General features: G+C 34.3%; 1 protein-coding gene across 2 annotated transcripts in view; it reads left to right on the top strand.

Moving 5' to 3' along the window:
- KLHL1 (kelch like family member 1) overlaps positions 1 to 12,500 on the top strand; it is a 407,738-nt gene that overhangs the window by 355,220 nt on the left and 40,018 nt on the right. For both annotated transcript variants that reach the window (XM_036831798.1, XM_036831797.1), the window contains one exon: positions 8,652 to 8,814. In XM_036831798.1, the coding sequence (XP_036687693.1) occupies positions 8,652 to 8,814 (163 nt within the window). The remainder of the gene's footprint in view (positions 1 to 8,651; positions 8,815 to 12,500) is intronic.

Below are 12,500 nucleotides of genomic sequence, written 5' to 3'. Positions count from 1 at the left end.
GAAATCCAAGATCAAGGTGCTGGCAGATTCTGTGTCTGGTGAGAGCCTGCTCCTGGTTCACAGACAGCCATCTTCTAACTGTGTCCTCACATGGCAGAAGGAGTGAGGGAGCTCTCAGGGGTCTCTTTCAGAAGGGCACTAATTCCATTTATGAGGGCCTCTCCCTCATGACCTCATCACCCTTACCAAAGGGCCCACCTCTTAATACCTCACATTGGGGGTTAGGATTTCAACATGTGAATTTTGAGGGGACATGAACTTTCAGTCTTTGACACACAAAAAAGAATATATTAAATGTGTTAATTTGTAAATTTAAAAGAGGGGGGAACAACTTACTATAAGAAGAAAGCAATCAGAAAAATTATTACCTTTTAAGGGAGGTTAGTGACTGGAAGTTGGTGTTCTGGTATGGAAACAATGTAGATGATGGATATGTGGTGTTGTTCGTGCAAAAAAAATCTTATAAATTTTTTATTTTGTATATGTTATACTTTATGAGTAAAAGATTTTTACGAAATCAAATAACCTCAAAAAAATTTTAAAATAAGTCACAAATCAAATATATTTTAGAGTATAACTGAATAAGTAGTTACCAGAATGGATTAAAACTTGTACAGTACTGGTTCAGAACCTACTTTCAAAGTCAACAGTAACTTTTGTCTCTCCAGATCCAATAGAAATTTGTAGTTGGCCAGAAATATGCAGGTAAATAATTGACCCACCCACCTGGAATCACTCTTCACGCTTAGTTTCCAGATACCAGAAGTTTCTGGAAAACCCTCCAACCTATCTGGCCATTTCCTCTCTGTCTCCTTTGTTCTTTCTTCTTGTATTGATTTGGAATTGATATCGGAAACACTCTAAGTAAGGTCTTTTGTGAGTAATGTACTTATTCCATTTTAGTTAAATATTCATTGACTAATATATATAAGCTCAGTGAGGGTAGGGACTTTGTCTTGTTCACCTATGTGTTCTTGGCACTGTGTCTTTGGTGCTAAGAAAAATTCCTGACACATAATAGACATTCAATAAATAGCAGTTGAATGAATGAATTAAAAAGCATCATTTTACTTCCACATCAGTGTTGAGACATAATTCTCCATGGATCTTTCATATTTCTCACAGCTTTTGACCAAAGCAGTGACTGCCCCTCCCCCAAATTATTAAAAGAAATACTAGCAAGATAAAGATAGTTCCTATCTCCAAAGAGAAAGGCAGGCATACTCAAAAGCATGAAGATAATGTCTCCTTCTGGAGTAATGGGCATGTAAGTTTATTGCCAATTATAAATTAATTTACTTTCAACTTACAACTTTCAACTTCAACTTTACTTACAACCCACTGCATGTACAGGTTCCACCTGACGCTTGTCAAAGCAAAAATTGTGTTAGACAAACTTAAACAGACAAGGAAGACTTTATTCAAGCTTATTGCAAGAAGGAAGAGAGGCCAGAATTGAGGCTAAATTCACCTCCACTAAAACAAAGGTGGGAGAGCTTTTGAGACCTGGAGTGAGTGGAGGAATCATAGGCAATCTATGTTTATTAATTGACCTTACCTAAAGGTAAAGTAAACTTTCTACCTTCCAGACAAGAGGTAGACTTACAACTTGAAGCAAGGTGTCAGATGAAGTTAAGTTAAGCCCACAGAAACTGGGAGATAGGGATGCTATCTTTCTTGAAGAGTATATTCCCAGGTCCTTGAGAAAAAAGATTCTGTGGCTGTAACACTGGCAAGAGGTTTCTTAGACTTACATCTCAAAGGGACAGAGAACTTATAATTTTCAATTACAAATTGTTCAAAGTAAATTCTCTAAGGAAAGTGAGGTCAGGACTCTAGAGGCAGGAGAATCCTGTCTAAAGTATGGTCAAGCTGAAGGAAATGTTAAAGCCCTCTTGGAATCACCCTGTGGGAATTGGGGCTTGGAGAACCAGTCAAAAAAATTGGTGATTCTCTGACTATTGCTGTTGCTGTGAGTAATAACTACCTTTCCTCTTTGACTCAGGAGTCTTGTGTCTTCTCTCAATATACATACATTTGTAGCAGTTTACCTTGTCAGCCATCAAATAGGATAAAATCACAGATGCTTCAGAGTTCTTAACAATCTGACATTAGATTTTGAACTTTGGGGAAAATTCACCAGAATTTTCCTACACTGAATGAGACTGAATGAGATCACTTCAGTCATTATTAACATAATATGTAAATATTTAGCAATTGTTTAAGATATAAGAAAACCCATCTAATGAAGAATTGAATTGACTGGAAAAACAGTATATAAAAGTTGTATATATTGTCCCATTGATGACCCATAATTAATTTAATTGCTAGTTTTTAATGATTTCAGTTTATAAAATAAGAGGCATCATATTTTTCTAAGCTTTAGATAAGTTTATTATGAAGTGATGGGGAGCCAAACACAGAGAACCCTAACCTCAAATTCAAACTGATAATGTTACGTTGCTTAATGCAGCATTGCTTAAAGCAGTAAAGTACTTTAAACAACAGTGTAGAAACAATCTTCAAAAGGAGAGGAACAAGATGCATCACCTCTGATTTTTAGATTTTGCTTCTTCACATGGTCATAAATAAGGAAATGTATTATCTTTCATAAAGCATTTAGGTCATAATATTTAGTTGGATTCCATTTTTTTCACTTGAATGAAAAAATTCAATTAATAGTGAAGAGTTTCCACCTCATTGCAATTGTTTCTCTTTTTTTTTTGAATTTTATTTTATTTATTCTTTTTAAACAGCAGGTTCTTACTAGTTATCTATTTTATACATATTAGTATATATATGTCAATCCCAATCTCCCATTTCATCCCAACACCAACACAATCTCCCCCTTCCTCCAAATGTATCTATACATTTGTTCTCTACATCTGCGTTTCTATTTCTGCCTTGCAAACCAGTTCATCTGTACCATTTTTCTAGATTTCACATATATGCTTTAAAATACAATATTTATTTTTCTCTTTCTGACTTACTTAACTCTGTATGACAGTCTCTAGGGCCATCCACGTCTCTACAAATGACCCAACTTCATTCCTTTTTATGGCTGAGTAATATTCTATTCTATATATGTACCACATCTTCTTTACCCATTTGTATGTCGATGGGCATTTAGGGTGTTTCATGCCTTGGCTATTGTAAATAGTGCTGAAATGAACATTGGGGTGCACATGTCTTTTTGAATTATGGTTTTCTCTGGATATATGTCCAGTAGTGGGATTGCTGGGTCATATGATCATTCTATTTTTAGTATTTTAAGGAACTTGCACACTATTCTCCACAGTGGCTGTATCAATATACACTCCCACCAACAGTGCAAGAGGGTCCCCTTTTCCCCACACCCTCTCCGGCATTTGTTGTTTGTAGATTTTCTGATGATGCCCATTCTAAACGGTGTGAGATAATACCTCATTGTAGTTTTGATTTGCATTTCTCTAATAATTAGTGATGTTGAGCAGATTTTCATGTGCCTCTTGGCCATCTGTATATCTTCCTTGGAACAATGTCTATTTAGGTCTTCTGCCCATTTTTTGATTGGGTTGTTTGTTTTTTAATATTGAGCTGCATGAGCTGTTTATATATTTTGGAGATTAACCCTTTGTCCATTGATTTTTGTTTGCAAATATTTTCTCCCATTCTGAGGGTTGTATTTTCATTTTGTTTATAGTTTCCTTTGCTGTGCAAAAGCTTTTAAATTTTATTTGCATTACTCTAGGAGGTGGGTCAAAAAAGATCTTGCTGTGATTTTTGTCAAAGAGTGTTCTTCCTGTGTTTTCCTTTAAGAGATTTATAGTGTCCACTCTTACATTTAGGTCTTTAATCCATTTTGAGTTTATTTTTGTGTATGGTGTTAGGGAGTGTTCTAATTTCTTTCTTTTACATGCAGCTGTCCAGTTTTCCCAGCACCACTTATTGAAGAGACTGTTTTTTCTCCATTGGATATCCTTGCCTCCTTTGTCATAGACTAGTTGACCATAGGTGCGTGGGTTTATCTCTGGGCTTTCTATCCTGTTCCATTGATCTATATTTCTGTTTTTGTGCTAGTACCATATTGTCTTGATTACTGTAGCTTTGTAGTATAGTCTGAAGTCAGGGAGTCTGATTCCTCCAGGTCCTATTTTTTTCCCTCAAGATTGTCTTGGCTATTTGGGGTCTTTTGTTTCTCCATACAAATTTTAAGATATTTTGTTCTAGTTCTGTAAAAAATGCCATTGGTAATTTGATAGGAATTGCATTGCATCTGTAGATTGCTTTGGAGAGTATAGTCATTTTCACAATATTGATTCTTCCAATCCAAGAACATGGTATATCTCTCCATCTGTTTGTGTCATCTTTGATTTCTTTCATCAGTGTCTTATAGTTTTCTGAGTACAGGTCTTTTACCTCCTTAGGTAGGTTTATTCCTAGGTGTTTTATTCTTTGTGTTGCAAGAGTGAATGGGATTGTTTCCTTAATTTGTTTCTGATCTTTAGTTGTTAGTGTATAGGAATGTGAGAGATGTCTGTGCATTAATTTTGTATCCTGCTACTTTACCAAATTCATTGATTAGCTCTAGTAGTTTTCTGGTGGCATCTTTAGGATTCTCTATGTATAGTATCATGTCATCTGCAAACAGTGACAGTTTTACTTCCTTTACAATTTGTATTCCTTTTATTTTTTTGTCTTCTCTAATTGCCATGGCTAGGACTTCCAAAACTATGTTGAATAAGAGTGGCGAGAGTGGATATCCTTGTCCTCGTCCTCATCTTAGAGGAAATGCTTTTGGTTTTTCACCATTGAGAATGATGTTTGCTGTGGGTTTGTTTTATATGACCTTTATTCTGTTGAAGTAGTTTCCTTCTTTGTCCATTTCTGGAGAGTTTTTATCATAAATGGGTGTTGAATTTTGTCAAAAGATTTTTCTGCACCTATTGAGATGATCATATGGTTTTTATTCTTCAATTTGTTAATATGGTGTATCACATTGATTGATTTGTGTATACTGAAGAATCCTTGCATCCCTGGGATAAATCCCATTTGATCATGGTGTATGATCCTTTTAATGTGCTGCTGGATTCTGTCTGCTATTATTTTGTTGAGGATTTTTGCATCTATATTCATCAGAGATATTGGTCTGTAATTGTCTTTTTGTAGTATCTTTGTCTGGTTTTTGTATCAGGGTGATGGTGGCCTCGTAGAATGAGTTTGGGAGTGTTCTTTCCTCTGCAATATTTTGGAAGAGTTTGAGAAACATGGTTGTTAGCTTTCCTCTAAATATTTGATAGAATTCACTTGTGCAGCCATCTGGTCCTGAACTTTGTTTGTTGGAAGATTTTTAATCACAGTTTCAATTTCATTACTTGTGATTGGTATGTTCATATTTTCTATTTCTTCCTGGTTCAGTCTTGGAAAGTTATACCTTTCTAATAGTTTGTCCATTTCTTCCAGGTTGTCCATTTTATTGGCATAGAGTTGCTTGTAGTTGTCTCTTAGGATGCTTTGTATTTCTGTGGTGTCCGTTGTAACTTCTCCTTTTTCATTTCTAATTTTATTGATTTGAATCCTCTCCCTCTTTTTCTTGATGAGTCTGGCTAAAGTTTTATCAATTTTTTTTTTATCTTCTCAAAGAACCAGCTTTTAGTTTTATTGATCTTTGTTATTTTTTGTTAATTTCTATTTCATTTATTTCTGTTCTGATCTTTATGATTTCTTTCCTTGTACTAACTTTGGGTTTTGTTTGTTCTTTCTCTAGTTCCTTTAGGTGTAATGTTAGATTGTTTATTTGAGATTATTCTTGTTTCTTGAGGTAGTATTATGTTGTTGTAAACATCCCTCTTAAACTGCTTTTGCTGCATCCCATAGGTTTTGGGTAGTCATATTCTCATTGTCATTTATTTCTAGGTATTTTTTTTTAAATTTTGTCTTTGATTTCTACAGTGATTTCTTGGTTATTTAGTAACATATTGTTTAGCCTCCATGTGTTTGTGTTTTTTTTTCCTTTTTTCCCCCTGTAATTTATTTCTAATCTCATAACATTGTGGTTGCAAAAGATGCTTGATATGATTTCAATTTTCTTAAATTTACTGAGGCTTGATTTATGACCCAAGATGTGATCTATCCTGGAAAAGGTTCGTGTGCACTTGAGAAGAAAGTGTAATCTGCTGTTTTCAGTTGGAATGTTCTATAAATATCAATTAAATATATTTGGTCTATTGTGTCATTTAAAGCTTGTGTTTCCTTGTTAATTTTCTGACAGGATGATCTGTCCATTGGTGAAAGGAAGGTTTTAAAGTCCTGCACTATTACTGTGTTACTGTCAATTTCCTCTTTAATAGCTGTTAGCATTTGCCTTATACATTGAGGTGCTCCTATGTTGGATGCATATATATTTATAATTGTTATACCTTCTTCTGCAATTGCTCCCTTGATCATCATGTAGTGTCCTTCCTTGTCTCTGGTAACATTCTTTATTTTAAAGTCTATTTTATCTGATATGAGTATTGCTATTCCAGCTTTCTTTTGTTTTCCATTTGCATGGAATATCTTTTTCCATCCCCTCACTTTCAGTCTGTATGTGTCCCTAGGTCTGAAGTGGGTCTCTTTTAGACAGCATATATATGGGTCTTGTTTTTGTATCCATTCAACAAGCCTGTTTCTTTTGGTTAGAGCATTTAATTCCTTCACTTCATTCACATTTAAGGTAATTATTGATATGCATGTTCTCATTACCATTTTCTTAATTGTTTTGGGTTTGTTTTTGTAGGTCCTCTTCTTCTCTTGTGTTTCTCACTTGGAGAAGTTCCTTCATCGTTTGTTGTAGAGCTGGTCAGGTGGTGCTGAATTCTCTTAGTTTTTGCTTGTCTTAAAGCTTTTGATTTCTCCATCGAATCTGAATGAGATCCTTGCCACGTAGAGTAATCTTGGTTGTAGGTTCTTCCCTTTCATCACCTTAAATATTTCATGCCACTCCCTTCTGGCTTGTAGAGTTTCTTCTAAGAATTCAGCTGTTAACTTTATGAGAGTTCCCTTGTATGTTATTTGTCATTTTTCCCTTGTTGCTTTTAAGAATTTTTCTTTGTCTTTAATTTTTGTCAATTTGATTACTATGTGTCTTGGCGTGTTTCTCCTTGGGTTTATCCAGCCTGGACTTTCATGGCTATTTCCTTTCCTATGTTAGGGAAGTTTTCAACTATAATCTCTTCAAATATTTCCTTTGACCCTTTCTCTTTCTCTTCTCCTTCTGGGACCCCTATAATGCAAATGTTAGTTCATTTAATGTTGTCCAAGAGGTCTCTTAGGCTGTCTTCATTGGTTTCCATTCTTTTTTCTTTATTCTGTTCCACAGCAGTGAATTCCACCATTCTGTCTTGCAGATCACTTATCCGTTCTTCTGCCTCAGTTATTCTGCTATTGATTCCTTCTAGTGTATTTTTCATTTCAGTTATTGTATTGTTTATCTCTGTTTGTTTGTTCTTTAATTCTTCTAGGTCTTTGTTAAACATTTCTTACATCTTCTCGATCTTTGCCTCCATTCTTTTTCTGAGGTCCTGGATCATCTTCACTATCATTATTCTGAATTATTTTTCTGAAAGGTTGCCTATCTCCACTTCATTTAGTTGTTTTTCTGGGGTTTTATCTTGTTCCTTCATCTGGTACATAGTCCTCTGCCTTTTCATTTTATCTTTCTGTGAATGTGGTTTTTGTTCCACAGGCTGCAGGTTTGTAGTTCTTGCTTCTGCTGTCTGCCCTCTGGTGGAAGAGGCTATCTAAGAGGCTTGTGCAAGCTTCCTGATAGGAGGGACTGGTGGTGGGTAGAGTTGGGTGTTGCTCTGGTGGGCAGAGTTCAGTAAAACTTTAATCCACTTGTTTGCCAATGGGTGGGGCTGTGTTCCCTCTGTGTTGGTTGTTTGGCCTGGGGCAACCCAGCACTGGTGCCTACAGGTTTTCTGGCAGAGTTAATGGTGGACTCCAGTAGAGTTCACACCAAGGAATACTTCCCAGAACTTCTGCTGCCAGTGTCCTTGTCCCCACGATGAGCCACAGCCACCCCCTGACTCTGCAGGAGACCCTCTAACACTAGGATGTAGGTCTGTTTCAGTCTCCTATGGGGTCACTGCCCCTTCCTCCTGGGTCCTGATGTGCACAATACTTTGTGTGTGCCCTCCAAGAGTGGAGTCTCTGTTTCCCCTAGCACTGTCGAAGCCCTGCAGTCAAATCCTGCTAGCTTTCAAAATCTGATTCTCTGTGAATTACTCCTCCCATTGTCAGATTCCCAAGTTGGGAAGCCTGACGTGTGCCTCAGAACCTTCACTCCACTGGGTGGACTTCTGTGGTATAATTGTTCTCCAGTTTGTGAGTCACCAACCCAGGAATTATGGGATTTGATTTTATTGTGATTGCACCCCTCCTTCCATCTCATTGTGGCTTTTCCTTTGTCTTTGGATGTAGGGTATCTTTTTTGGTGAGTTCCAGTGAATTCCTGTCAATGATTGTTCAGCAGTTAGTTGTGATTCCAGTGCTCTCAGAAGAGGGAGTTGCAATTGTTTCTTAACTGCTAGAACCTATTCTGAATGGCATCATAATTTTTACTACTAATTTGATTTTAGAAACTCACTGTGGAATAAATCCATTCGGTTTTCATTTCTCCCATGTTTCAGGTGTGACGGTACTAGAAGGACCTATCTATGCCGTTGGAGGCCATGATGGCTGGAGCTATCTGAACACAGTGGAGAGGTGGGATCCTCAGAGTCAGCAGTGGACATTTGTAGCTAGTATGTCAATTGCCCGAAGCACAGTTGGTGTGGCAGCATTGAATGGCAAGTGAGTAGACTTTCCTTTTTTATTTGAAAAAAAAGTTTTTGAGTGAATATTGTTTTAAAAATAGCATTTAGTAAACTGCTTTGATAAAATATTTAAATCTTTTGTTTTTGATTTTTTGTTTAAGTTTAGTCTTCATGGATCATTGACATATCAAGACTACATATTTTTCTGATTGTCCCTTCTTATAAAATAAAAACCAAAACTTCTTTACAATAACTGTTTTTTTTTTTAAGTATCACATATATTTCATGAGAATTATGTGAACTAACGACCTGCATATTTATATCCTTTCTGGTAAAATAGTCTGAGGAGCCTTCAAAAGACTATTAAAAATTTGGTACTTAATATATTTTTTGGCATGATTGTATGTCTCTTCATTTTTCTCCTTTCCATTCCTATCACCCTAAATGGGGAATTTTCAAACACAACACTGTTGATATTTTGAGTCAGATAATTGTTTGTTTGGTGCAGGGCTCTATCCTGTGCATTGTACAGTGTTTAGCAGCAGACTGGCTTTTATCTACTAGGTACCAACTGCAACACCCTGCCCAATGTGGTAACCAAAAAAGTCCCTCTGGGGTGGCAAAATACACTCCCTCTCACTGCCATGAGAAACTCTGCCCTAAAGAAGCTAGTAACACCTCTGGTTTGAAAAACAGCAAAAGCTTCCAATCTGTTTACTTGTCTTTCCACTAAAGTCCATTTGCTAAAGCTGCCACAGCTGCTTGACAAATGCAAGTAATATCTCAGTCCTCTTCAAGAACTTCTCTTTACAATTAGAACACAATGCCTATGTTTACCTAAAGGGACCTACTGGATCTTGTTTCTGCCTATTCTACATTTTTTCTCTGTACATCAGCCAAATTGCCCTTTTATCTTTGCTTCAAATATAGCAGCTCTAACCAAACTTAATCCCTTTGAATGTGCTCTTTTCTTTGAGATGCTGTTCCTACCCATCATCACGTGTCTGGGTTTTTCTCACTTTTCAAATTTCATCTCAAAATTTGTCCACAAAGAAAGTTATTTACTATTCATCCTATTAAAATAAACCACCCTGCACACTATCCCAAACTGCTTACTGTTCTTAAAATTACATACATTACTGTTTTCTCTTTTTACTAGATATACATGTTTAATGAATGTTGGGCTTCAATTTTCATTTAGGTTTATTTGATGCCTAAAATTGTATTCTTAGTGTCATGTATACTTCCTGAGAATCCATTTAGGATTTTGCCTGGAAATAATTATTTACATATTAATTAGAGAAAATGTTAGATCTATACATTTGAAATCTTTTCGTCTGAAAATGTGATCTTAATTTTATCTCTTAAAATTAGTCTCTATGTATTTTAGTGGTTTTAATTTAGGTATAGGTTTAGTATTTTCTTTCTGAGTTTTATTCACGCTTATTTGTATTTTTGAACATTTTAGATATTATATTTTAGTTTATATATTTGTATGTGTTAATAATTATACATTTATAGTACACTGGAGAAGAAAGTTTAAGTATCTATGTTTATAATAACCATCTTACTAAATGCATGTATCAGTTAGTTTTTTGATTTATAATAATAGATTTTCTAGGAAGATAAACATGGTAAACTAATAATGAAACTTTGTCACTTCCTTCTTAATATTTATGTTTATTTCCTTTTTATTGTATTGCTTTTATTTTTAGAATAGTGATATAAATAGTAGTGATATTGGGTGACCTCGTTTATGTCTTTTAATTGGAAAGACTTTAATGCTTTATAGTCTGTGTGATATTAGTTGCTATTTGAGATACTTATACCATGTGGTGTCAAGGGCAAGATCTTGTCATGGCCTGTAGTTTCACTAATGGAGATTTTATTTTAAAAAATCAACCTTGGTATAATGTTTTATTAAATTCTTTCTAAAAATGTATAAACATATTTTCCTTATTTGATCTATTAATATGGTGATTTACATACATATTATAATTGTAAATCATTATTACATACTTAAAATAAAACCAACTTATCCATGTTGCATTATTCATTTAGTATTTTGTTGCATTCTATAGTCTATGATTTTTCATCTATGTTTGGTCTACATATCTTTTGAAAAACCATTTTATAATATTTTCCATTATGATATGAAGCTTTTCTTAGCATAATAACATCATAACATGAATTGAGAAGCTTTCTACAATTTATCTGCTATAAGCATCTACAAACATGGGAAGTATATATTCCTGAACATGACAAATGATAGAAAAACTTATATGTATATTATCATATATATTCCCTTTAAAAGTTATATTTTACTGAGATTCTAAAATTTAGCAGAAGGCAGTTGTACCTTACTTCTAATCCTATGACTATTAATAATAATCCATCTTGTATTGTTATATCTTCTTTTGTACTGTTATTAACCTCCTAATTTGTTATTTTTAGGTGTTAGCATTATTACTAATTTTGTCTTATCTTAGGTTTTGTCAGTATCATTATTTGGTTTTGTTTTTGTCTTTAATCAAATGTGTGCATAGAGAGAAGTTATACTTGTTTCCTCTCTTGTTTTCTTATTCATTAATTTGCACTTTGCTCAGTTTTATTTAATATGTCTTGAAATTCAGAATTTAACAAAAGATAGTATTAATAATTGTATTTGCAGTTTATTCTTCTTTAATATATCAAAATTATCATTTAATTGTTTCCATTTCTTGCTTATTCAGAATAGTTTGGCTGTGAACATCCTCACTTATATATGTCCTTTGTGAGCATGCATACAAATTTTAGCTGAGTGTAGACCTGGAACTGCAATTGCTAGGCTATACGGTATTCTTGTGTTCAGCCTTAAGGGATAATTCCCAGAAGATTTTGAAAGTGTTTTCCTAATTTATGTACATATTCACACTGTACTAGAGTTCTAGATACTGATTTGGTAACGCCAGTTTTTATCTTTTATGGTTTTTATCTATTCTGGTAGATAATGCTATCACATTCAGTTAATGACTGAGATTGTGCACCTTTTATATACTTATTAACAATTTTATATCTTCTGGCTGAAGTATATATTAAAGTCTTTTTCCTGTTTCCATTTGGGTTTCTGTCTTTTTCATTTTGCCTTGTAGAGTTCTTCATATGTTCTAGAAATTATTTCTAGGTAAATATATCTCACTTTATTAGTAGTAGTATATTACTATTACTACTACTATTATTTTCCAGGAAGGATATGTTGATTATATAATTTATTAAACTTTATGTCTAAAAGGAATTTTCCTATGTCTTCACACATTTGTTGTAAACTGGCTTGAGTAATTTAATGTCACAGCCTTGTATCGTTATAGTTAAGTAGGTATTATATACTTACTTATCTTCTGTCATTTTTTTTTAAGGGAGATGTGTGGTAAGTCCAGTAGTTTTTCATCTTTAATATGTTTTTATATCTCATTCTTATAGATGTTTTGACTATATTTCTACCAGTTAGGATACAGTCAAAAGACAGAAACCACTCCAGCCATTTATCAGTGATTCTATATAACCTAATATAAAGATTTGTTAAGTAGATATAAAAATTAGCTAGTTAACCAAAAAGTCAACAAGAGAACACTATATCATAAATGTATCAACTAAAGGAAACAGCTACCACCCCTAGTGTTGGAAAACAAAGGAAGAAATTGTAGTTATTAAGATTTAGAAAATCAGAGGAGAGTCCCTATGCAG

The sequence above is a fragment of the Balaenoptera musculus genome, chromosome 18 (genome assembly GCF_009873245.2).
Source record: "Balaenoptera musculus isolate JJ_BM4_2016_0621 chromosome 18, mBalMus1.pri.v3, whole genome shotgun sequence".
In the NCBI taxonomy this organism is placed as follows: Eukaryota; Metazoa; Chordata; class Mammalia; order Artiodactyla; family Balaenopteridae; genus Balaenoptera; species Balaenoptera musculus.
Note: the sequence above shows the minus strand (reverse complement) of the source record. Positions and strands in the feature narration are given on the sequence as shown.